The 26,475-nt window shown below is 36.7% G+C and overlaps 1 protein-coding gene and 1 pseudogene across 4 annotated transcripts; both read right to left on the bottom strand.

Moving 5' to 3' along the window:
- Window positions 1-7,787: 7,787 nt before the first annotated feature.
- Window positions 7,788-26,456, bottom strand: GEMIN2 (gem nuclear organelle associated protein 2). Of its 4 annotated transcripts, XM_040476994.1 has the most exons (10): window positions 26,295-26,456; window positions 25,854-25,938; window positions 23,767-23,856; window positions 23,425-23,484; window positions 20,741-20,854; window positions 18,898-18,942; window positions 17,240-17,308; window positions 12,852-12,962; window positions 9,798-9,856; window positions 7,788-8,177 (listed from the first exon to the last, which is right to left on the bottom strand). In XM_040476994.1, the coding sequence occupies exons 1-10, from the start codon at window positions 26,429-26,431 to the stop codon at window positions 8,138-8,140; spliced, it is 810 nt and encodes a 269-aa protein (XP_040332928.1). In that variant the 5' UTR covers window positions 26,432-26,456; the 3' UTR covers window positions 7,788-8,137. The 4 variants fall into 4 exon arrangements, with proteins under 4 accessions (XP_040332928.1, XP_040332930.1, XP_040332929.1 ...); XM_040476996.1 differs by lacking the exon at window positions 12,852-12,962; XM_040476995.1 differs by lacking the exon at window positions 18,898-18,942.
- Window positions 18,167-18,319, bottom strand: LOC121032541 (uncharacterized; annotated as a pseudogene).
- Window positions 26,457-26,475: the final 19 nt, after the last annotated feature.

Here is a 26,475-nt window from a genome sequence, read left to right as displayed (position 1 = left end):
GCATCTGGGTGGCTTAGTTAAGTGTCCAACTTTGGCTCAGGTCATGATCTCCCAGTTCCTGTGTTTGAGCCCTGCATCGGGCTCTGTGCTGACAGCTCAGAGCCTGGAGCCTGCTTCAGATTCTGTGTCTCCCTTTCTCTGCCCCTCCCCTTCTTGTGCTGTCTCTCTCTCGCAAAAATAAATAAACATTAAAAAAAAAATAAAAGTACATCAATTTAAAACACGGATATCCTTTAATGTGGCAATTCCATTTCTATAAATTTAACCTAAGAAAATAAATGAGGGTAAATGTGGTCAAAGGGTATAATCTTGTTATAAGATGAATAAGTTCTAGGGATGTAATGTATAACATGGTGACTATAGTTAACAATACTGTATACTTGAAAATTGCTGGGGATGCCTGGGTGGCTCACTTGGTTAACCATCTGGTTCTTGATCTCAGCTCAGGTCTTGATCTCTAGGGTCATGAGTTCAAGCCCTGTGCTGGGCTTTGCACTGAGCTTGAAGCCTACTTAAAAAAAAAAAAAAAAAAAAAAAAAAGTTGCTAAGAGAGTAGATCTTAAGAGTTCTCACCACACAACAACATTTTGTTAACTGGAGTAAGTGGTGGATGTGTTCACTATTGTAATCATTTTGCAATATATATGCATATTAGTCCAGCACACTCTACACCTTACACTTAAAAGACAATGTTATATGTCAAATATATCTCAAGCTGGGAAAAATGAGTAGGCAAACTTGTATGTATAAGGATTTTCACTAGTTAAGTGTTCATTTTTTAAAAATGTGTTATTTATTTTTGAGAGAGTGCAAGCGGGGGTGGGGGCAGAGAGGGACAGAGGATCTGAAGTGGAATTTGCGCTGACAACAGTCAGCCCAACATAGGGCTAGAACCCATGAACTGCGAGATCATGACCTGAGCCAAAGTTGGACACTCAACCAGTTGAGCCACCCAGGTGCCCCTAGTTAAGTGTTCATTGATGACATTTGATTAAATTATGGTACTGTCATGCAAGGAAATACTGTGCTGCTGGTGAAAGGGAGGAACTAGATCAACATATATTTATGTAAATGAATGTTAATTGGTATTAAGAGAAGTTTGTTACAGGATACTGCGCATATAATGTATAAATATACATGATACTATCAAAAAGACTGGAAAGTTACAAGTAAATTGTATAATAAATGGAGATCTTTACTTTTAGCTTTATATTATTTGAGTTTTAAAGTAATCATCCCACAATCCCTAAGTCAGGAGGGCTAACTAGCAGAGGTCTTTGGTTAGGGAGAAAGACATTATGGAGGGTGCCATCTGGAAAGAGGATTTATTGTACATCAAGATGCCCAGTGCCACAGAGAAGAGATCGTTTACTATGTGGAAGTCAAGCCAGTGATGCAGATCGTGAAGTATTTCAGCCATTTGTGCTGAGGAACCATGTAAGCTGTTGTTTTCTCTTTCAAAAGGGGGAATCCATGGGTTATCAGTTATAGATCTGCTAGCAGAAGGAATACTTCTCCAGTCTCACCCAAAGTTGTACTGAGCCTCATCCAAACTGCCCCTTTTGGATAATAACCCCTTCTTTGAAGCAGTTCTTTATTTCATCTATCTATCTATCGATCTTTCTATCTATCTATCTATCTATCTATCTATCTATCTTTTGAGAGAGAACGCAAGTGGAGGAGGGGCAAAAGGAGAGGGAGAGAATCTTAAGCAGGCTCCACACTCACTGTGAACCTGAGGCTGACCTCAATCTTAAGACTGAGATCATGACCAGAGCTGAAATCAAGACTGGATGCTTAACCGACTGAACCATCCAGGTGCCCCTGTAGCAGGAGTTCTTGGGAGGAATGTTGAAGGGGAAAACTCTCAGGACCCATATTTGGGATGGATGGGACAGTGGTGAAAACTCATTTCCTCATAGTATAGGGTTTGTTTGTTTTTTAACCTTTTGGGGGCCAGGGACTCCTATTTGGCAGTGTGTTGATGTTTATGAACTCCTTCTCATAATGTTTTTAATGCACAAATAAAATACATAAGGCTACAAAGGAAACAATTGTACTGATATAATGTTATCAAAAAATTATTTTTTTTGAGAGAGAGCACAAACGGGAGGGGCAGAGAGAAAGAATCCTAAGCAGGCTCTGTGCTCAGTGTGGAGCCTGGTGCGGGGCTCAGTCTTATGACTGTGAGATCATAACCTGAGCTGAAGTCAAGACTTGGGTGCTTAACCACCTGAGCCACCCAGGTGCACTTCAAAGTATTTAAAATGTGATGTAGGGGCGCCTGGGTGGCTCAGTTGGTTAAGTGCTCAACTTTGGCTCAGGTCATGATCTCACAGTTTGAGTTCGAGCCCCGCGTCGGCCTTTGTGCTGACAGCTCAGAGCATGGAGCCTGATTCAGATTCTGTGTCTTCCTCTTTCTCTGCCCCTCCCCTGCTTGCGCTTTGTCTCTCTGTCTCTCTCAAAAGTAAGTAAACATTAAAAAAAATGCGATATATGTGCTTTATGTTAAACAAGGCAATATATTTAAAATAGAGGCAAGGGGTGCCTGGCTGGCTTAGAAGAACACGTGACTCTTGATTGTGAGTTTGAGCCCCATGTTGGGTGTAGAGATTACCAAAGATAATAAACAAACAAACAAACTTAGAAATATATATATATATATATAGAGAGAGAGAGAGAGAGAGAGAGAGAGACAAATTAAAATTAATTTTTATGTGAAGACATCAGAATGACAGCTGTTGTTTAGCTTGCCTAAGAACCTGTGGGGTGTTCTTTAAACTGAAGTAGTCTTGTGGCTCAGTTCCTTCCATTTATAGATCAGTCATACCTAGGTAATACCAGAAAGTAATGCAGATATTTGTGAAACCAGAGTGAGAACACACAACTACAATGTTTGGTGTTGGCTTCCAGGCCTATAGTAAGTTGGCACCAGAAGCTATAGACAGGAAATCTGCAGTCAGACATGATCTAAAGGCAGGTTTTATAACTACTGTATTCTGAACTACTGTGTGAATATTCTGAAACATCTGCAACTACACTTTGATATGAAAACATCTAGGACTTCTGATGCTAACTAACAAAGTCACAGGTATTGATGAATGATACTATGGTTTGTTTCCTATATTTATAACTGAAGGAAATGCTAAGTAAAAGGAGGATAGTAAAAATAGAGATGTAATTTTTTTCCTTTTCAAGTTCATGGGCTCCAGGTTAGAAACCTGCTAAAAGGGATAAAATCATAAGATTGGTGTAAACATTGAGATAATCTGTGTAAATAGCACAGTGCCTGTTGTGTGTACATATGGAAATAAAGAATAAAAATATCACACAGAATGTTTTGGTTTATAAGCCTTTTGCAATTAGAAAGTGGCTTAGATTTCAGTATCCTTTTGCATGACTTCATCTTAATTAGAGTCATCAAGGGCCCTTACTGAGTAGCATACCTGTTTTAAAGAGCAGAAAGTAGAAAAGTGTACCATATGAATGACAAACTATGAGGACAGCATAAAGTGTTTAGTCAGTGGCTTCTACTAACCATAATGACACAGCTTGAGTCCTTGTGTCTAGCAATCAAAGCTTGTAACTGGAGATGTCATCAGAACTTTAGTCCATTTGGGCTACTATAACAGAATACTATAGGCTTATAAGAAACAGAAATTTATTTCCCACAGTTCTGGAAGCTGGGAAGGCCAAGATTAAGGGACAAGGAGATTCAGTGTCTGGTGAGTACCTGCTTCCTGGTTCACAGATGTTTTTGCTTGTGTCCTTATTTGGCAGAAGGGTACTAGCTAACTCTCTGGGGTCTTTTTTATAAGGGCACTAATCACATAATGAGGACAGAATTCTCATAATCTAATAATCACTTCCCAAAGACCCTGCCTCCTAATATCACTTTGAAGGTTATGATTTTAATATATGGATTTTGGGGGGACATAAGTATCCAGTCCACAGCAGGACCCAATATGCAGTGACAAAAGGAAACAAAATCCTAGAGTCAACGTTGCCTGGTGAACTGTTTCAAAGCTCTACTAGAATATAGCTATAGGATGGGAGTTCACTCAGGCCCTTAGACTGATTGCAGAAACTGGAATTGGCACAGTTTTGGGGGTCATCAAATTTTAAGAAACTGGACAGAACCTACAAAAGCTTTTCAAAATGCTCTTTGAAAAATGAGCATTGTGATCAAGTATATTTTGGAATCCATCCTCTTTTGTAGATCTTTAATGCACATTAATGACATTTTACAGGTTCTGAAAACCTCAATAATCAGCTTAATTTTATTTTATCTAGTACTTGATCACAGTACCATTTTTTTTTCCAGAAACCCTAATAGCTCACATAAATCAATATTCTGGCATCATTTGGGAAACTTTTTTTTTACAAATTTGATGGGAATTTGGTAACATATATAGGCAAAATATAATCTTGGCATGAACACAGGTCAACTTGACCTGTCTCAATAATTTCTAAAGCATTTTTCTTTTTTTTTAATGTTTATTTTTTGAGAGAGAGAGAGAGCGCGCGCGCAGGTGGGGGAGGGGCAGAGAGAGAGGGAGACACAGAATCCGAAGCAGGCTGCAGGCTCTTGATATGTCAGCCCAGAGCCTGACGTGGAGCTCGAACTCACAAATTGTGAGATCATGACCTGGGCCAAAGTCGGAGGCTTAACAGACTAAGCCACCCAGGCACCCCTCTAAAACATTTTTTTATCTTTGTCCCCAGATGCTAGAACTGATAACCTGAACCACTTTTAATCTAATTCGGCCTCTAACTGCTTATTTTGCTAAAAGACACAGATGAAATAATCTTATTTTTAGAAATAGAAGTGAATATAATTTTAATTAAAATATCACAATTTAATAAACATATAATATCCTCCTGAACAAAAGAAGTAATCTTTTATGTGGAAAAAAATTATAGGTGCAATCTAATTTACTTTGTCACTGCTCCCATCATAGACATGATTAAACTACCATTTGGTAGCTGTAATTTTCAAAATACCTCTAAATTTTATATTTTGGGCACCTGAGTGGCTCAGTTGGTTAAGTGTCCAACTTCAGCTCAGCTCACAGTCTCATGGCTTGTGGGTTTGAGCCCTGCGTCGGGCTCTGTGCTGACAGCTCAGAGCCTGGAGCTGCTTCAGATTCTGTGTCTGCCTCTCTGTGCCCCTCCCCTGCTCATGCTCTCTCTCAAAAATAAATAAATGTTAAAAATTTTAAAAATAAAAATAAAACATTCACATTTAAGATGTGTAATTTTTCAGTAAGCTTAAGAGTTTCTTTCTTTTTAAAAAAATTTTTTTTAACGTTTATTCATTTTTGAGAGACAGAGACAGGGAAGGGCAGAGAAAGAGAGGGAGACAGAATCCAAAGCAGGCTCCAGGCTCTGAGCTGTCAGCACAGACCCTGATGCGGGGCCTGAACTCACTTAACCAACAGAGCCACCCAAGCGCCCCTGAACTTTAAGGCTTTCTACCTAAGAGTTGGGGAAAATTTTCTCCTCAATTTCTCATTAAAATCAAAGGTACTTTTAATTGTGAAAGGCTTGATAAACACTAAAGCTATATTGGTAGTCTTCTTACTTTATTCTTAGGACATGAGTGGTTTAAAATGTCTTTAACTTTCATTTGTCTCTACACTCCTGAAAAATATCCTATGCCAGATGAGTCCTTATAAACATGAGTTCTCAGTTCACTATTAGAGATTCTGTGGCTTGCTGGAAAATATTGGTGTAACTACTTAATTTATACCACTTGTCTTCTGCACACGCAAAATTGCCTTTTTTAATCTAGTCCATAGGAATTATGTTCTTCTGTGAGCAGCATGTGTAACAAGATGCTCAGCCACTAGTTATGGAAGAAATGTAAATTAAAAGAATAATTAATATTTCAACTTTATTAAATCAACCCCCAGCCCCTCACCCCCTAAGCATCAAATCAGCAAAAAATGTGAGGCTGTACACTGGTAACTGGGGTATAGGTTGGAAATCTAAACTCTTTAATGTAGACAGTGCTGGCTCCCTACCCAATATTCACTCTCTTTTCTAACAGAACCCCCATTTTTGGCAGGCCGGACAGTGTTATCAGCTAAAAAATTATACTTTCCAGCTTTCTTTATAATTAGAAAATTTTATAGATTGCTGGCAAATAATACATAAATTGAGGGTTTCTTGTAATGTTTTGCTCCCTTGATATAGACAAGAGGGAGTGGTGCCATTTTATTCTTTCTGGAATCTCGATATGAGGCAAGAGATAAAGCAACCATATCATGACTAAAAAGATGAAAGCTATTAAAATTGATGAAAGAGAAATCTGGACGTAGTCCAGGGCATTTAAGATATTGTAGAGCTGCTTTACCAACCCTGAACTTGTTACACCACGATTATTATGAGAAGCAAAAGTAAATCCCTAATTTTTAAAACCTCAGTTCAGTTTTCAAATGCAGTATTAACTGATAAACTCATTACTGGCAACCCTACTCTTGGGAACTTCTGGTCAAAGAAAGGAAAAAGTTTTAAAAATGAAGATATTCATGGTAGCATTTTCTATATGGGATTAACACTGAAAACAGATTAGATACCCAACAATGAGAGTGTTTAAATTATGGTAAAACACAATTTGGATTATTAGGCTATAATTTAAAAATCAGCTAAGATGTAACAAGATTCAAATACAAAATTTCTAGTCAATTTGTAACTCGTGGCAAAACTACTGGTAGCTTGGTCCACAGGTATTTCCAATCCCCTCTTCCTTTCACTCCCCTGCCCCTCCCCCCTTTTCCTTTTCTACCTCTTACTGGAAAGACTGGAAAGGCTTACAATTTTGCTTCCCTACCCTTCTCCAAGCTACAGGTGATCCTGTTATACACTGTGGACAACAGATGAACACAAATCTGCTGTGAATTTCTGGAGAAGGTTTTGCCTTCATGACAAAAGAATCAGATGTGAAAGGCTCTGACTCCTTCCCCCTTTTTTGGTCCTGAGTACAGACACATTGCCTTGAACTGCAGTGGCCATCTTGTTACCACAAGGGAAAGGCCAAAAGATTCTCAGAGACATTGGTATTGTGGGATCAATCATGGAACCAATGCTAGTAGCCATCTCCTCTAGCTCCTCTAGACTTCTTGTTGTGTGAGAAAAATAATCCCCTACTGAAAAGCCATTGCTACTTGAATCTGTTAAAGTAGAAAATATTCCTAACCAACAAAGAAATAGATAAAAAACACATAAATTATAAGTGATATGAATAAGAGATTTGACAGACAAAATGATGTGTTAAGAAAAAGTATTATTGAAAATGTTAAAAAGTTAACAAGTTAAAAAGAGAGACAGAGCGTAAGCGGGGGAGGGGCAGAGAGAGAGGGAGACACAGAATCTGAAGCAGACTCCGGGCTCTGTGCTAATAGCACAGAGCCTGATGAGGGGCTCTAACCCACGAACTGTGAGATCAGGACCTGAGCCGAAGTTGGGCACTTAACCAACTGAGCCACCCAGGCACCCCAATCAAAATTATCTTAATTCTAATAGTAAGGACATTTATCCATTATCTTTTGTCAAGAGTCAAACAAGATTTTTTTTTTTTTAATGTTTATTTATTTTGAGAGAGAAACAGAGAGGAGTGGCAGAGAGAGGAAGAAAGAGAATCCCAAGCAGGCTCTATAATGTCAGTGCATAGCCCAATGTGGGGCTTGATCACACAAACTGTGAGGTCACGACCTGAGCCAAAACCAAGAGTTGGGCTCAACTGACTGAGCCATCCAGGTGCCCCAAAAAACACATTTACAAGAAAAGTTCATGTGTATATATGTAAAAACACAATGAAACAGCACCTCTGTACAATTTCACCATACAGTTTCTGTACAGGATGCTTCACCAATAAATGGCACTCAATTTGTTTTAAAAGCATGTGATTACAGAAAACTGTTTAAACTATTCATCAAAAACTCGCTGCGATTTTCCAAAGATACTTTGGATATTCAAAGCAATGCAATTTATCTTCTGAATATCAAGTTGAGATGCACAGGTTAAGATGAAGATCCTTCAAATAGTGCTGAAGATACTTGAGTTGTCACTGTATATCCTCAGACTCAGGCTGCCTTCATCACCAGTATCTTCCATTCCTGAGAGATCAACTACATCAAGATGGTTCATCAGCTAAATCACGTTGGTCAAAATACCTAATAAAGAATTTAACGTACGTTTAAAAAATGTTAATAGCATTATTTGTAATAGCAAAACACCACAAATAACCCAAATATCCATCAATAAGGGCACTGGTTGAATAAATAACAGTACATCAACACAGTGGAAGACTATGAGGCTTCTGTAAAGAAGGAATGAGGAAAATACCTACACTGCTATAGTGCAGTTTCTAGGATTTAATAAGTGAAAAAAAAAAAATGCAAGGTACAGAACAGTATGTTTAGTATGCTACATTTGTGAGCATGTGTACAAATGCAGATATATTTATATATACTTGCTTATACTTTTAAAAAGAAACAATAAATGATAAACCAAAAATTTATAATAAAATGGAAAACTAAGGGGGAGAAAGGCTAAAGACAATAAAGGTGAATTCTAAAATATTTCAAATGTATCTTGAATTAAAATTTTAACTTTGGAATAATGTAAGTATTTTATGTAATTATAAAACAAGATAAAAAATAATCAAATGAAACAAAATTGCAGTAGAATGAAATATTTTTTACCTTCACTGGTAATTAAACACAAGTAAATAAAAATAATTTACATCTTTTTATTATGAAAATGGAAATATTTATATTAATTGAAAATGCCCAGTGTTGAATAGGAGATGGGCGGTCTCACTGACACGTTCTGGGAATACAGAAAGGTATGAGTTTCTGGAAGGGAAACTATTAATAAATATCTGTTTTAAAACTACATGCCTGGGTGGCTCAGTCAGTTAAGCATCTGACTCTTGATTTCTGCTCAGGTCATGATCTCACGGGTTGAGTTCAAGACCCACATTGGGCTCCATGCTGACAGTGCAGAGCCTGCTTAGGTTTCTCTTTCTCCCCTCTGCTCCCCCACCTCAAAATAAATAAATAAATAAACTTTAAAAAAAGTACATGCATAAATAAATAAAACTACATGGCATGCCTTTCAACTTACTTCTAGGAGTTTGCCCTCAGGAAATAATAGGATCTTCATTGAAGCATTACTTACAGAGAAAAACTAGAAATATAGGGAATTGTGGGGCACCTGGGTGGGTCAGTCGGCTGAGCGTCTGATTTCAGCTCAGGTCATGATCTCATGGTTTGTGAGTTTAAGCCCCACATCAGGCTCTGTGCTGACAGCTCAGAGCCTGGAGCCTGCTTTGGATTTTCTGTCTCCCTCTCTCTGCCCCTTCCCTACTCACACTCCGTCTCTTTCTCAAAAATAAATAGACATTAAAAAAAAATTTTTTTTAAATAGGGAATTGCGATATATATAATATTGTTTCTTTACACCTTAATTTACTCTGCTTGAAAATGAAAACAATAGGGGCGCCTGGGTGGCTCAGTCAGTTAAGCTGCCGACTTTGGCTCAGGTCATGATCTCGCAGTCTGTGAGTTTGAGCCCCTCGTCGGGCTCTGTGCTGACAGCTCAGAGCCTGGAGCCTGTTTCAGATTCTGTGTCTCCCTCTCTCTGACCCTCCCCCGTTCATGCTCTGTCTGTCTCTGTCTCAAAAATAAATGTTAAAAAAAAAAAAAGAAAATTAAAAAAAAAAAAGAAAATGAAAACAATAGTCTCCATTAATAACACTATTATAAAGCAAGGAGCCAAGGGTTACTTACCTGCTAACCAGGCAGATTAATAAATTCAAAGCAGGAACCCGCTCATCATCTTTGCTGTCCTAAAGGGAAAAAAACAGAAAAATGTAGAGTTCTCCCTAATATTTCTGAAGCAAATTTGCTTTTAAGATGTAAAACTTGAAAAATTTATTAGATAATAGTAATAATCACACGGCAATAGAAAACCTCAAAGAAAAAGGATAAAACTATAGAATTAATAACCCTTGAGGAACATCTAATATGATCTTTTGAAAAAAGATCCTCAACAGGGAAAAGAAACAGTTGAAGGCTCAAAGGAGAATAACTTGGGAGAGAGATCTTTTCTTGTTCCAAGTAGAGGAGCAAAAAAAAAAAAAAAAAAAGGAGCCTATATCCTAACTAGACAGTAGTGAAAAAAAATTATATAAAAATGTGTTAAAGAGCTTACAACTGAGGAGTGAAATCCTGGCTTCTAAATTAAAAAAAAAAAATTTTTTTTTTAATGTTTATTTATTTTTGAGAGAGAGAGAGAGAGAAACAGAGTGTGAGCCGGGAGGGACAGAGAGAGAGGGAGACATAGAATCTGAAGCAGGCTCCAGGCTCTGAGCTGTCAGCACAGAGCCTGACGCGGGGCTCGAACCCATGAACTGTGAGATCATGACCTGAGCCGAAGTCGGACACTTAACCACTGAGCCACCCAGGCACCCCTTCTAAATTAAGACATACCAGAGGGGCATCTAGGTGGCTCCATTGGTTGAGCATCCGACTTTGGCTCAGGTCGTGATCTCACGGTTTGTGAGTTCAAGCCCCATGTCGGGCTCTGTACTGACAGCTCAGAGCCTGGAGCCTGCTTCAGATTCTGTGTCCCCCTCTCTCTGCCCCTCCCCCACTTGTGTTCTGTCTCACTCTCTCAAAAATAAATAAATAAATGTAAAAAAAAATAACAGACATACCAGAAACCAGTTTAGGTAAGGGTTCTCAATTGTAATGAAGGTAGTTGCTGAACTGTATGTTTTATAAAGTGGTCTTACAGAGTACAAAATTTATTTATTCATTCATTCTTCATTTTAAGATTTTTTTAAAATTACTTTTTTAAAGTTTATTTTGGAGAGCTTGTGTGTGCACGAGCAGGAAAAAACGTGGAGAGAGAGGGAGAGAGTCCCAAGTAGGCCCTGTGTTGACAGTGCAGAGCCCCATGTGGGGTTCGATCCACAAACCATGGTGAGATCATGACCTGAGCAGAAATCAAGAGTCAGACACTTAACTGACTGAACCATCCAGGCACCCCAAGATTTTATTTTGTTAAAGTAATCTCCACACCCAACATAGGGGCTTGAACTAACGACCCCACAATCAAGGGTCACATGGCCTGCCAACTGAGCCAGCCAGGCGCCCCTGATATTTATTTTTATACATTTCAAGATATAGTCACAATAACCTATTGAGTAATGTTGTAACAGACATATCCCATGTTAATTCAAACTCAGGACAAACTTCCATGGTGTTAGTGTACTCAACTCTATGTGTCAAGTGCTATATGGAACAAAGCTAAATAAAACCTACTACTTGCTAATAGCACAGAAGATGAAATATCTGTATTAACTTTAATGAAAGGAAAAATGTGCTAAGTGCCCATAAAAAAGATATAAAGTATACTGAGAAAATAGAGGATACAGAGATTCTTCTTAATTGTTAGGATCAGGGAAAGTATCATAGAAAGTAGTGGAATATGAGGCGGCCTGGGTAGCTCAGCTGGTTAAGTGTATGACTTCGGCTCAGGTCATGATCTCAAGGTTTATGAGTTTTAGCCCTGCACTATTAGTGCAGAGCCTGCTTGGGATTCTCCCTTTCTCTCTGCACCTCCCCGGCTTGCACTCTCTCTCTCTCAAAATAAATCGATAAAAACTTTAAAAAAAGTAGTAGAATATGAGCCAGATTGTAAAAAGTAAATGGTATTTAGATGCAGAACTAGAAGCCTGAAAAGGCACTTCTGTAGAGGAAATAAATTCTAGGAACAAAACATGGGAAATATTTACTGAGTATTAGTAGCAAGTACATTTGGCTTGGAGTACAGGCCATATAAGTTAGTTTGGGCCATAGCATGGATGTTTAATAAAAATATTTTGGAGTAGTCAGTGGAGAACAAGTATACATTTTGTGGAAGGGAAAGAAGGGATGAAAGAAAAAATTACAAATGGGCTTAATCCAGCATAAAATTTATTTATAATGCTGCAGGCATGAGTTAGTTAAGCATCTGACTGGAGAAATTCAAAATAATCATTTTGTCAGAGACTGTTAGTTGACCATTCCAGCTTGTGTCCCCTTACTATTTAGCAAATGAAGCTCAGTTTTAGCTGAGGACACTGCCACCAGCTAAAAGTAAACATTTCCCACAGTTCTTTATGGCCATGTGACTAAATTTTGGCTAAATGAGCTATATAGCCAGATGTGCTTGTGGAACCTCTGGGAAACTTTATTAGAGGATACCTTTTCTTCTTTCTAGCTTCCTAAAAGCAAATAATATAGTGGCTGAAGCTCCAGCAGCTGTCCTGGATCATGAGGTGAGCTTGAAGATGGAAGCCACGAAGCAGAACTGAAAGGCCTGGGTTACTGCCATCTTAGATCTGATCTATCCACTTGTAGACTTTCCTTATTTAAATTTTTCTTTTAAGTAGGCTCCACACAGAGCCCAATTTGGGGCTTGAACTCATGACCATGAGATCAAGCCTAGGAGGTAGACAATTAACTGACTGAGCTACCCAGGAACCCCTTAATATTTATTTCTTTTAAACTTGATTTAAGTCATCTCTACACTCAATGTGGGGCTTGAATGATAACCCCGAGATCAAGTCACATGCTCTTCAGACTAAGCCAGCCAGGCACCCCCAGACTTCTTTTATCTGAGAAAAAAACAGTTCCATTTTGTTTAACCTGTTATTTTAGGCCTATTTTTATTATGTGCCTAAATCTAACCTCCACTAATAAAATATTCCACATTTTCCTATTTCAATGGGATCCTTCTTACCACCATATAAATTGAAGAGTGCTTTCAATTTGAAATAGTAAGTTGTAACTTACCACTAAGAGTCTTACTTCAGAGCACCTTCTTGCAAGCTGCCGAATCAGTGAATGAGCCTCTGGTAATAAAGGTTTTTCAAGACAAGCCAATAAAGCATAAAGCCACCTTCCCTAAACAGGATTTTAAAAGGTAGTAAGTAGCAAATACTACACTATAAGTTTAACTTAAAATGTCCAATGTTGTGTCTGGTTATTTGCTATGGATAACTTTATGTAACATTTAACTGTATTATGTTTGGATACAGACAACAAAGGATCATCTAGACAGCCAGCTGATCTCTTTTGTATCCTCTTACTAGAAACACAGAACATCAGACACTTCAAAATACCCTTAGCCCTAAAGAGTTCATTTCAGAGGTTCTTACTATAAATGAAGTCCTAATTCATGACCAGAAAACTACATTAAGAAGTGTGTAAGTCCATGCAAAAATTAAGATACATTTTTTCCTCTTCCGTCCATAGACAGATACATGAATAATTTTATAATTTTATAACTCTGTCCCGTGTCTATACAAAGGAACTATACTCTAGATGAAATAATGTTTTGATACTTCTATACTTCTATTAAGTACCATGGCAAATGAAATCTATCCCCATCTCTTTTAAAATGGTTTTTTCAGACCACTAAAAATAAAATAAAATAGGTTTTTTTCAATTACAAAAGAAATATATACTTAATGCAGAAAAACTGAAGAATACAAAAAGCACAAACAAATAAACCTGCAATCCCACCATTCAGATAAAATTTTTGCTAAAACTTAAAAAATGTTCATCTTTTTCCTGTTTACACATACAACTTTTAAAAGATAAAGTTTTATCATTATTGTAACATTAATAGTGGGGTAATAACATTTTGTTACCATCTCTTTTACTTGCAATACATAATAAATATCTCCCAACATTGTTAAATGGGATTAACGAGGGAATGTTATTAATCTCAACATAGCACTTATATAAATACTCTTTAACCAAGTACTTATCATACTTTCCTATCATAGCTGGTTTATTCTTTCTTTCCCCCAAACTCTGTGAGGTTATAATGATAGATATTATACCCCCAGGACTCAGTCTAGAGTTGGAACACAACAGGAGCTTAATTAAAATATTTGTGAAATGAATGTTCCATTTTGGATGCACCAAAACTTACTTAGCCTATTTCCTATTATTGAGCACTTAAGAGGTTTAATTTGTTGCTGTTATATAAAAAATAGTGTGATAAATATCCTTAAAATAAATTTTAGAGCATTTCTCATTGATTTCTTGGGCTAAATTCCTAGAAATAAAATGGTGGTATCAAAGCGTATGTATGTTCATAAAGGTTTCTGAGATATAACCACTAAATTTTACTCCATAAAAGATGTATCCAATTATATTTCTACCAGCAGTGTATATGACAGAGTTTAATCTGAGCAATACATCACTTTGGAGAAACCTAAAGAATATTAGAACAACGGTTACATAGCAATTTATGCAACAGAAGTAAATTAGCTCCTCAAGCAACCCCAAAATCAATAAAACTTTTTCCTAAACAAAAGATTCACATCTAGGTTTTTTTAAATAAATAGTAAGTGGAATTCTCTTCTATATCAAAAAAGCTATTGTACATTTAAACTTGACTCACATGTTCAGCACCACATTTACTATATATAGCTGGCATTCAGGTATTCAAATGGTGCTTAAACCTCTGATTGTCTAAGATTTATACTGAGAGGTTCCTTTTTTCAAAGGTCAGCAAACAGTGAGCACACTGTGGCAATACTAAAACATAAAACCCACCACAAAATAGCAAAAAATTTTCCTTAATACTTTTATATTTGGATGAAAAATGAGGCTGTATTTCTCAAAAAATATTAAAGTAATCCCAAGTACAGAAATTTTCAAAAAGAGTTCCATTTTCCTTTTGTTAGTATATGATAAGCAAACTTCATGATCTAGGTTTTTACTTTAAACACTGATATTCTCAATAGGAGTGTTCTGATGGTATGGTTACTTGGATACAGAAATTGAACACTGTTGATTTAAGAGACAGTTACTCAAAGTTAGACTCAAAGGATTAACTAGGTTACAAGTTAGTAAAGCAGTTGTCATTGGTTCAGAAACACTTCGATGGTTCCTCTGGCAAATACAGTTACTTTTTGGTAATATGCTTTCACTAATTAATAGGAAAAGCCAAACTTACCACCCTCTTCAGTGAGTAATCTTTAGAAGTTAAAAAATAAAAATAAAAAAAAAATCTTACAGCACAGAGTTAAAAAAATAAAGATTAAAGGAAGAGAAGGAAAACAGGTCATGTAATACTGCTAAAAGTTCACTATCAGACAGAAAGAATTGATACAGAATTTAGAGTTCAATACACAGATGCCAATGAACAAGTAACACGAATATGAACAAAGTTTTCTATTGAAGGTATAGCTAATATACTAATGCATGGGAAAAATATTGTTTCACTGACACTGAAAGAAATATAAATTGTCTTTAATTTGAAATACTACTATAAATTCACTCAATTTGAAAACAGAAATTATAAAATGTTAGATTGAACCATACTGAATTACTGATAATCAAATGTTTTTAAACTACAGAAATAGCAATTGCATATGGTTCCAGAAAAATAGAGTTGCAGGGAAAAGAAATAAGAATCCTTTGCTGATGGCATTCTTAACTAGTTCATTCCTTTTGGAAAGCAATCTGGGAGAGTGTTACAAATGCTTATAAAACCTTGACCCAATAATTATATTCTAGCAATATCCTAAGAAATTGACAATTAAAATGAAATTAATATAAATGTTTATAATTTAGTCATGATTGTAAAATATAAGAAAGAACTCAAATGATCATAATGAGAGAATCAAAGTAAACTATAAGGCATTAAGACAATGGAAATTATGTGAATTATATTATCATATGGAAACATATATATGTAATATGAGCTAAAAATTCCAGAATAGTATGTTAATTACACTATGTAAAAGACATGTTTGAGCACTGAATCAGAAACAGTGATTTATTTTTTCAATTTTTGTTTATTTTTAATTAAAAACATTTTTTTAATGCTTTTATTTATTTTTGAGAGAGAAAGACAAAGCCCGAGTTGGGGAGGAGCAGAAAGAGTGGGAGACACAGAATTGGAAGCAGGCTCCAGGCTCTGAGCTGTCAGCACAGAGCCCAATTTGGGGCTCAAACTCATAAACCGTGAGATCATGACCTGAGCGAAAGTCGGACGCTTAACCAACTGAGCCACCCAGGTGCCCCAACAGTGACTTATTTTGATTTATTTTTTAGAAGCAGTGATTTTAAACATTGTTTTCCCCTTAAGAAAAGTACATGTAACATAGCAGAGACTTAAAAGAATAAAATACAAAAACAAAAAATGAAAATCTAGTGATAAAGGATATAACCATAATACTTATGTAAGAGCCTTATCTAAGCCAGTTGGCTGAATGGCAAGCTTAGAAATTTGTACACTATATAATATTGGTTTATCTGTTTCTCCCAGACAGATTCTAAACTTCTGGAGGGTAAAGATTATATCTTATGCTTTGACAGGGAGCTTTGGAGCCTCAGGTACACTCTTTTACAAATATCTTTAACTATAAAAAATACATGTTTCTAAAAATCAAATCTAGCTTCAAAGGACAATAAAATTTCTTACTAGGGGATTAATGCAGATAATTCATTTATATAATGCCCATCAAACTGACCCCGTTTTTGAAGGTGAAAAATGAGCTGTGAATATAAAACTATAAAGTAGAGGGGCCATTGAAGCGTAGTTGTTAAGAGTATAGCCAGACTGCTGGGGTGTGAATCTCTGTTCCGCCAGTTATGAGATGTGTGATCTTAAGCAAGTTACTGAATCCTTATGTGCTCCAGTTTCCTTATCTGTAAAATGCAAATAACAGCTCATAGGTTACTGGAGGACTCAAGGAGTCACTATATTCAAAGTTCTTAGAGTAATGCCTGGCACATAGTGCTTGGTATTATTGTTGGCATTTACTATTCTTTTGTGGATTGGATTTCAAAGCCATTTGAGAAAATGTATTTCAAACTTTGTTAAGCCAGTCAAAATGGGACCTCCAGACTGGATGCCAGTTTGTGACTGTTTGTTACTACACTGCCATGAGATATGTTGCTTCTCTCAGGATATAAATCAACTCTTTAGTTGACTTTTTCTAAGGCAAGTCTTTTTCAACGCAAGAAGTAGCATGTTGATTTGCACGCTAGCATAAATTACTAATTTCAGTGCAAACAAACATAGTTTACATCATACACATAATTATACACAGGTATGATACATACACCTATACATAAACATGTTAGTCATATCTCATATATGAAATAAGTATGTATAATTTTGTCTGCATTATTAAAATAAAAAGAAGCAATACTACCAATTCTGGAGTAAAGTCTCTTTCTCCAAACCAATTACTCAGATATTCCAAGACACTAGTTACTGTTGCCTAAAAAAAGGAGAAAGGGGAAGTGGAAGAAATGAATTAGTAATAAAACAAAGACAAGCTCAACATGGGTTTCATTAAGTTTAGTTAGAAAACAACTCTGATATTTAAAATGGTCCCATTCTTTAGACTTCCAGAGAAAATTATGACTGTAGTTAGTAATTGGTTAGGTTGCTCACTCAGTGAGAAGACTTTTTAGACAAATATTCTTATATACTTTCAAGTATCAATATCTTGGTTTAAATCCTAGGATTTAGTTTGTAACTACTAATTTAGCTTACAAATACTCGAAAAATTCCATGTGCTCTTAAAAAAAATCTTTGCATAAATACCTTCAAGTTATTTTCATTAAGTCAAAGTGAAAATATAAAAAAAAAGTTACTGTGGAGAAAAATCTGTTTTATTTTTTTTTTAATTTTTTTTTCAACGTTTATTTATTTTTGGGACAGAGAGAGACAGAGCATGAACGGGGAAGGGGCAGAGAGAGAGGGAGACACAGAATCGGAAACAGGCTCCAGGCTCTGAGCCATCAGCCCAGAGCCTGACGCGGGGCTCGAACTCATGGACCGCGAGATCGTGACCTGGCTGAAGTCGGACGCTTAACCGACTGCGCCACCCAGGCGCCCCAGAAAGATCTGTTTTAAAGCTATATAGACAGAATTTATTAAACTGTTGAAAATATTCTCTCGCTTATTCAAGTATAGTTGGACACTGAGAATGACTACTACAGCATTTAATGCAAATGATCAAGTAAGTGAAACTGTTAGCCAGTATATGATTTACAACAGCGTATGACCCTTAAAAAAATTTATCTTCCAAGGGCACCTAGTGCTATGTGAAGGCAAAACAATCAAAATTTTTACTGGCTCTTTAAGTAGGTAATAGAATTCCTCATCCTAAAAGACTGAAGAACCAAAGTCCATTTTTCTCCCCTTTTGTCTAAGAAATTATTTTATTCTTTTTCTTTTTAATTTTTTTTTACACATGATCTTAGCCAAAAGGCCGAGAAGCGATTTTTTTAATTTTTTTTTAATGCTTAATTTTGAGAGGTAAAGAGAGACAGACCTTAAGCAGGGGAGGGGCAGAAAGAAGGAGACAGAATCTGAGGCAGACTCCAGGCTCTAAGCTATCAACACAGAGCCCAATGTTGGGCTTGAACTCACTAACTGCTAGATCATGACATGAGCCGAAGTCAGAGGCTTAATCAACTGAGCCACCCAGGTGCCCCTGTGTATTTCATAGCAATTTCACCTTCATTTTACTTCAAATCCCAAAATCTAAGACTTATAACTGAAATGTACACAATTGAATAGTTTAGCAAAATGATTTAGCATGAGCTCTGGAATTAGGTCAAACTGGGATTGAATCCCAGTGTTGCCATTAAATTTTGCTGAAAAACCATCTCCAATTCTGTTTCCTAATCCATAAAAGTTGGATATTAATAATAAAGGGTTATATTGGTGATTAAATAAGAACTGTTAAAGAGTTTAGGACAGGATCTTACATATTGTAAGTGTTCAATAAATGTATTCATAATACTTTCATACACATTGGAAATAAAAGAATAAATACATCCTTATTATGGATTTTACCTGATTCATTCTGCTAACAATACTAAGCAAGGGAGGAAAACCAATCTGAAAGAAAAATGAGACTGAAATTTACTAAATGGTATTATAAAGGAGGTATTGAAAAATGTTTTTCAATTTGACTACATAAATTTAAAGATAATGATTTTAGTAATTAAAATGTTAAAGTATGAAATTTCTTAAAATGATAATATGAAAAAATTGATACTATGACAATAACATGTTGTATACACTTTTTCAAAATCTTCAGCTAAAGCTAACATTTTAGGAATTAAAGGTACTTGACTTAGAGTGATTTTTTTTCAAACCTAATCTGATTCAGTTAAAAAAGTACGCTGAAGTTTAATGCTGGGATCCCTCATTATGAAAACAGCACTGATTTCTGAGAAAGTTAAGAAGATACGCATTAACTCTGCGTCCTTAAATGGTTCTTTCACATGATGTATTTTATTTGTATATATAAGTAAAATAAATACAATAAATTTTAATAAGTTTTAATTGTCAAATTAAAATACATTTTGAAATGTAACATACATTATGGATATTACCCAGAAGAACAACAGATTGTGTAAGAAACAGTGTCAAGATAGCTAGCTTATAGATCTGAATTTACTTATACCCCTACCACCATGTGTAAGAGTGCCTATTTTCCCAACCCTTGTTGACACAGATTATCAAATTTCCTTTGTCAACGTTAGCTGGAAAATAGCAGCTCAGTGGACTTATATTTCTATTACAAGTGAATGCGGGCATCTTCTCATGTAACAGAAATTCATATTTTTCTTTCTGTGAGCTACTTATATCCTTAGCCTTTTCTGTTTTAATTGGGTTCTTGATCTTTTCATGATTTTTGGAGATTTTACATTTTTTGGACCAATTAGTTTTTGTTGTTTTGTGAAGTGTTGTTAACACTTCATCTCCAGAATATGAAATCTACTATTTTTTTTAGGTTTATTTATTTATTTTGAGAGAGGAAAAAAGAGTGCACGCATGCAAGTGGGGGAAGAATAGAGAGAAAGGGGGAGAGAGAGAATCCCAAGCAGTCTTCCCACTGTCAGGGCAGAGCCTGACGCAGGACTCAAACTCAGGAACCGTGAGATCATGACCTGAGCCACAACCAAGAGTCAAGAGTTGGATGCTTAACCAGTCAAGCCTCTCAGGTGCCCCTGAAATCTACTAAGCATTTTTAAGCATCTGTGTCATGTTTTCCTTTGTTTCCCTGATGACTCAAAACTCATAACTCAGGCTAAAAAAAAGCCCTGGGGGCACCTGAGCAGCTCAAGCATCCGACTTCCACTCAGGTCGTGATCTCACAGTTCTGAGTTTCAGCCCCGCATTGGGCCTTGCACTGAAAGCACACAGCCCACTTTAGATCCTCTGTCTCCTCTCTTTGCCCCTCCGTTGCTTGCACGCATGTGCACGTGTGCGTGGTTCTCTCTCAAAAATAAAAATAAACATTAAAAAGAAAAAACAAAAACCCTGAATTTTATCTAACTCACAAAATTATCACATAGCTAAAACCTAAGAGATAAGAACCCCACCTAAGAAAGGTCACAGTACACTGTTTCAAAAACTGGGCTGCACATTTTTAAGTTAAAGAGCCACTTAACTAAGTCATAGGTTGGCAAACATTTTCTGTAAAGAGGCAAACAGTAACTATTTTAGGCTTTGCAGGCCACACACGGTCTCAGTCGCTTAGTATTATAAAAAACAGTCGTAGCTCATTGGCTGCACAAAAACGGGCTGCAGACTAGATTCGGCCTAGGCTGTAGTTTGTGAAGTCTTTATGTTAAATTACACACCAAAATTAGAACACTTTTGTTTTGTTTATCCACATATCACCTACTTGTACATAATCGATTCCAGGACCTTCACTTGTAGCTGGTCCTACAGCCCCTTCAGCACATAACCTTTCACCCAGACAAAATTTTTTCCAGCCTTCTTCATCTTCAGACTTTGGCTAAAAGAAAAAGAAAAAAAAAAAAAAGGAATTTACTTATTTCTATGTATTTTTCTTTTACTGAAAAGTAAAAAAAGAAGTGAGGTCCTCTGTATTCCCACAACTTCAACACAAAGATATGGTACCTGTTATGGGCTGAATTTTGTCTCACCAAAATTTGTATGTTGAAGCCCTAACTTCCAGTATCTTAGACTGTGACTGTATCTGGAGACAGGACCTTTATAATGGATTATATTAAAATCAGGTTTTTAGGGTGGGCTTTCATCCAATCTGACTACTGTCCTTATAAGAGGAAATTCAGACATACCAAGAGGCACTAGAGATGCTTGTGCACATAGGAAAGACCATGTGAGGACACAGCGAGAAGACGGCCATCTGCAAGCCAGAGAGGCCTCAAGAGGAGTCAAACCTACTAACACCTTGATCTGAGACTTCACAGTCTATAGAGCTGTGAGAAAATAAATTACTGTTTGTTAAAACACCCAATCTGTAGTATTTTGTTATGGCAGCTCTAGCAAACTAATACAGTGCCCAAGCGTTACACATTACGTGGGACATGTCTAGTTTGGATCACACTTTAATGGACACTAACAAGAGTAGGCTCAGAAAAGGGTGATAAAGATGGAAACTGGTATGGAAAAAAAACACACTAAGAATGTTTATAAGAACAAAGGATGTTTATACCAGGGAAAGAGACAGGATGACGTACTTCGCATACCTGGAAGGGCAGTTCAGTCAAAGAAAGAATAGGTTTATACTACACCATCAAATGTAGGACCAGTGGGGAGAGGCATTCAGCTCAATGTAACCACATTAAGAAACAATTTTTATTTGTACATATCAACTTGCACATTACTTTGCATAGGTACAGTTTTTCCCCCTGAGGATAAATAGCTTTCATTAGATTCTCAGGACAGATATGAGACCCCGAAAAAGTCTATTGTACTAAAACAATGTATTTGCCCTTTCCATTACTCCATTAGGTCAGAGACTATTTCTGCTTCAGGTAACACTGAATAATTCCCAGATTATTAACTACAGCAGGTACTTTATAATAAATGATTGAATAGATCAATAAATGTTTATATTTACATAGCTGCTTTAAATGTCAGAATGCTTTAGACATTTTTCATTTCATTATTTATGTAACGATTACTTTTGCCATGATGAACATGTTATTGCTATTAATATTCCACTGTTTTGATGGACCAGAATTTATTCAATCATGTTAGGTCATTTACATTTTTGACAAAATTACGTTGTCATAATGTTACTGATGCAGCTTCTTTTTAAATTAGTAAGCATGTACCCTAAAGTCCTGATGCTGAGCAAGAAAAAAAAAAAATCTACACATCTACCCTTCCTCCCCTACCCCCTTTTTACCAGGAGGCCTCACAACACAGCAAAAGGCTTTATAGCCAAACAAACTTCAATTTGAATTTCAGCTATCCCTTTTATGAGTTAAATGACTGTGGGCAAGTAACATTAGTTCATTTCACACTTTTCCTAGAGCAGAGCTTTCAATTGGTATGGAGAAGAAAGTAGAGTCTATATAGTGAATCTCTCAGCTTTCAGCTGGTAGTCCAAGGCTATGCAAGCAGCCTCCTCCGTTTATCCCAATGTGTCACCATGTAAAAGACATTAGGAAGCACTGCCTATAGGAAGCTTCTAAAACCTGGAATCTACCAGCTACCTGAAACTGTGAGCAAAACTGTGTGCTGGGGCACACAATTTTCTCCTTTGAAGATAAATAACTTGCGTTTGATTCTCAGTAAGAACATGAGACTCCCTAAAACATTAAAAATATTGTCCTGGAACAATGTATCCATCTCTTCCCCAACTCCCCTTTTTATTCAGTAGTCCAGAGACTACTCCCGAAGAGTTTAAAATTATATCTAAGTTGATAAAGCACAGAAAATACTACTTTCTAGTATGCATGACGGGCTTTAGCAAAATGTCTGTGGTATGGCACCATTACCTCATTGAATCTTTTTGTAAATACTGAAAATATATTTATTTTCTTTCTTTAAAAATATATTTATTTTCTGGGGCGCCTGGGTGGCGCAGTCGGTTAAGCGTCCGACTTCAGCCAGGTCACGATCTCGCGGTCTGTGAGTTTGAGCCCCGCGTCAGGCTCTGGGCTGATGGCTCAGAGCCAGGATCCTGTTTCCGATTCTGTGTCTCCCTCTCTCTCTGCCCCTCCCCCGTTCATGCTCTGTCTCTCTCTGTCCCAAAAATAAATAAACGTTGAAAAAAAAAAATTAAAAAAAAAAAAATATATATTTATTTTCTAAAAAAGCAATGTCTAGAAGAACTCTTAAAATTTGTAGAGGCCTGACAATACCTATCCAAAGCCTCTCAAGATGCTATGGATTAAAACTGTCATAAAATAACAACTTGCATTACTGATTCTATATTTTTAAGACCACCAATATCATGGAATTGTTTCTATTAATGGTCAGTGAAAAGGAACAAAAATAATATAGGTTAAGTAGGTGAATCTTTAAAGACTGGCAATAAATAGGAACCATCTCAAATAGGTACACATTGTACAACTTAAACTTACATACCATGGTCACATTACTGTCCAACTGTTGTGATTTCCAGTGACTTCTATGTCTGATCACACTCTGAAGGAAGAGAAGTTAGACAAGTGATCTCCAGTGAATGGATAACTAAAAAGAAATCAGCTGTGCAACATTCTAACAATCCTGAAATTTGGAAAACATGTTTCAAACTGTATTATCTCTAATAATTATTATTTGGTAATTGATTCATAAATATTTTAACTTCATCCTTCAGAATAATGAATCTTATTTTTACAACTATGGTCTAAGAACAGAAATAAATCTTGATGGAGGAAGGGAGGGAGGGGAGAGAGGTTTAATTTGGTTTAAATAAAGTACACTTACCTGTCGAACAGATGAAAACTGTGCCACTTGTTGTTGTTGCCACTGAAGAGTGGGAGAATATCCTTCAGGAGCAGGCTGGCATCCTGAAAGCTAGAGATCAATTCATAAATATTACAGTAAATGTCAGTGGTATAAGTAGAATCTCATGCCTCTATAAAGTAAAAGCAGAATCAAGATGAAGAGTAATAAAGTAGATGATGAAGACCATATAAGAAAAATACTATACTTTTTGCACATGCAAAACATAGGCCTTTCACTTTACTATTTATGTTCAAATTTAAACATTAGTAAACGGGGAGCCTGGGTGGTTCAGGCTATGATCTCATGGTTCCTGAGTTTGAGCCTGGAGCCTGGTTTGGATTCTGTGTCTCCCTTTCTTTCTGCCCCTCCCTGACTTGAGCGCATGCGCTCGCTCTCTCTCTCTCTCTCTCAAACACACATTAAACATTAGGAAATGATCCTTGCATACTCACTTCAATAAGAGCAATCTGGAATGGTTCATAGTTGAAGTTTCTAAACTAAGAAATATTATATGAGTCCTGAAGATATAATCTAGTCCTATCTTTCTATAATAACAAAACTGTTTGGGGCGCCTGGGTGGCTCAGTTGGTTAAGTGTCTGACTTTAGCTTAGGTCGTGATCTTACAGTTTGTGGGTTCGAGCCCCATATCAAGCTCTGTGCCGATAGCTCAGAGCCTGGAGCCGGATTCTGATTTTTTTGTCTCCCTCTCTCTCTCTGCCCTTCCCCTGCTCTCCCTCTGTCTCTCTCTCAAAATAAATAAACATTAAAAAAAAAAAACATTAAAAAAAATAACAAAACTTTGGAAACAAATAGATACATCACAAATAAAGGATTTTGGTATGGGTAGGATGTTCTCAAATAATTTAAGACACTTGACTTTACAAGGGCTACTTCAGCTTCCTAAGACAGCACAACAGTTCAAAATTAATCACATACTGCCTTGAAATAAAACAGTACGGCCACTTTTTAAAAGCTAAGTATATAAGACCTTCTCTTCCATCAACTAAAAACTTATAAATAGGAATGATATGAAACATTACAGTATCTAAGTTAAAATTTCCTGATTATAAACATCAGATAAAGAAATTACTTAGAACATAAAAGGAAAAGGACTTAACACAATTTACAAACTGCTGCTTTCCTTTGACCTTAGGTTAAATAGTAAGTTCCCAAAGAGATCTTCTGTGACTACTTTATCTTGTTACTTATTGGTCATTATACATTTAATTTTCTTCATAGCAATAGTCACAATATATAATTATTACTTTGCTTGTTTGCTCTCTGTCTTCCTCAAGAGAATGTAAACTCTGCTAGGGTAGGGATTTTTCTGTCTTATTCTCTGTTGTATTCCCAGTGAGTGGCACAACCTAGTTGCTTAATTAAAAAATATGCTGGATATGTGGTGCCTGGATGGCTCAGTCAGTTAAGCGTCTGACTCTTGATTTCAGCTCAGGTCATGATCTTGCAGTTCATGAGTTCAAGCCCCATATCAGGCGTGCTTGGGATTCTCTGTCTTCCTCTCTCTCTGCACCTCCCCTGCTTTCTCTCTCTCTCTCAAAATAAATAAATAAACACTTAAAAAAATACTCTGGATAATATAAATGAAAAACATGTTCAAGGTGTTCAAGTAGTTAGAAAAATGTAAGAAATTTGAGTTTCTATTTTTAAAAAACAAAACCCAGTCAAATTCAAAACATGCAAACTATACTAAATAAGATTAAACACCAGTCCAAGAATAATTATGAAGATAACTGGGAAAAGGTTCCCTAAAAATAAAGGATAGTGTAAGTAACCTATTTAAAGAGTCCTTTAGGATTGGATCACCTCCTTAAAATATGATCAGAAAGTCTTCATGAATGCCAGGGTTACTGAAAACCTCTCTGGAAGCAATAAATGCCAACTGTCCTTTTGGGGAAAAAGTACAAGTTAATGTCTAAAGTCACAGGGAGTAGTCAAATCTTACATATACCATCAGAGATACTGTGGGATACCATAGCATTGATCTTTCAATTCCGGCGGGGCGGGGGCGGGGAGGAAGAATCCCCCGCTGGGTAATATAACTTACAGAAACATTCACACTTTGCTTCCTTTTCAACTTCTTTGGGTCAATTTGAGCTACCACAACATCTGGGCATTGAGCTGCTTCAATCCTACAAACAAGTAATAAATCCAAGAAATGTGATTACGGCTGTGCTTTGTTCATGTGTAGTAAAACAAGCGATCCATTTCTACAGTTCTTAACGAAATTAGAAAACAAAGTTCAGAATTGCAATTGAAGTACTAAACAATAAATTTCTGAAATTAACTGGACTGAAAGCAAGGGATTTAAGAGCACCAAACTTGACACAGGTAAAACTCGCCCATATAAAGATACAATCAAGTGATCCTGATTCGACCCTACCTCGCGAGAGATTGGGGACGGCCACAGAGGCGGGGGCAGAGCGCTTTATCACATTTAGGGGGCAGAGAGGACGACCAGCCCACCCTCAAGGGTCAGATCACTCACTGGACCCGCCTTAAGTATTCCTGAGGCGTGCTCGGGGGTACGGAGGGATCAAAACTTTCTGTCAAGTCGCAGGGCTCCACTGGCAACAGCCGGGGCATCAACTCTTCTACTGCAGACTCTGCTGGTATCCACGCCATGGTTTTTAATCCAGCAGTCCCATCCGGCGCATGCGCCAAATTTA

Source organism: Herpailurus yagouaroundi, unplaced genomic scaffold, assembly GCF_014898765.1.
Source record: "Herpailurus yagouaroundi ecotype Mexico unplaced genomic scaffold, PumYag 141, whole genome shotgun sequence".
Lineage (NCBI taxonomy): Eukaryota > Metazoa > Chordata > Mammalia > Carnivora > Felidae > Herpailurus > Herpailurus yagouaroundi.
The sequence above is the reverse complement of the archived record's forward strand: the minus strand, read 5'-3'. Positions and strand labels throughout refer to the sequence as shown.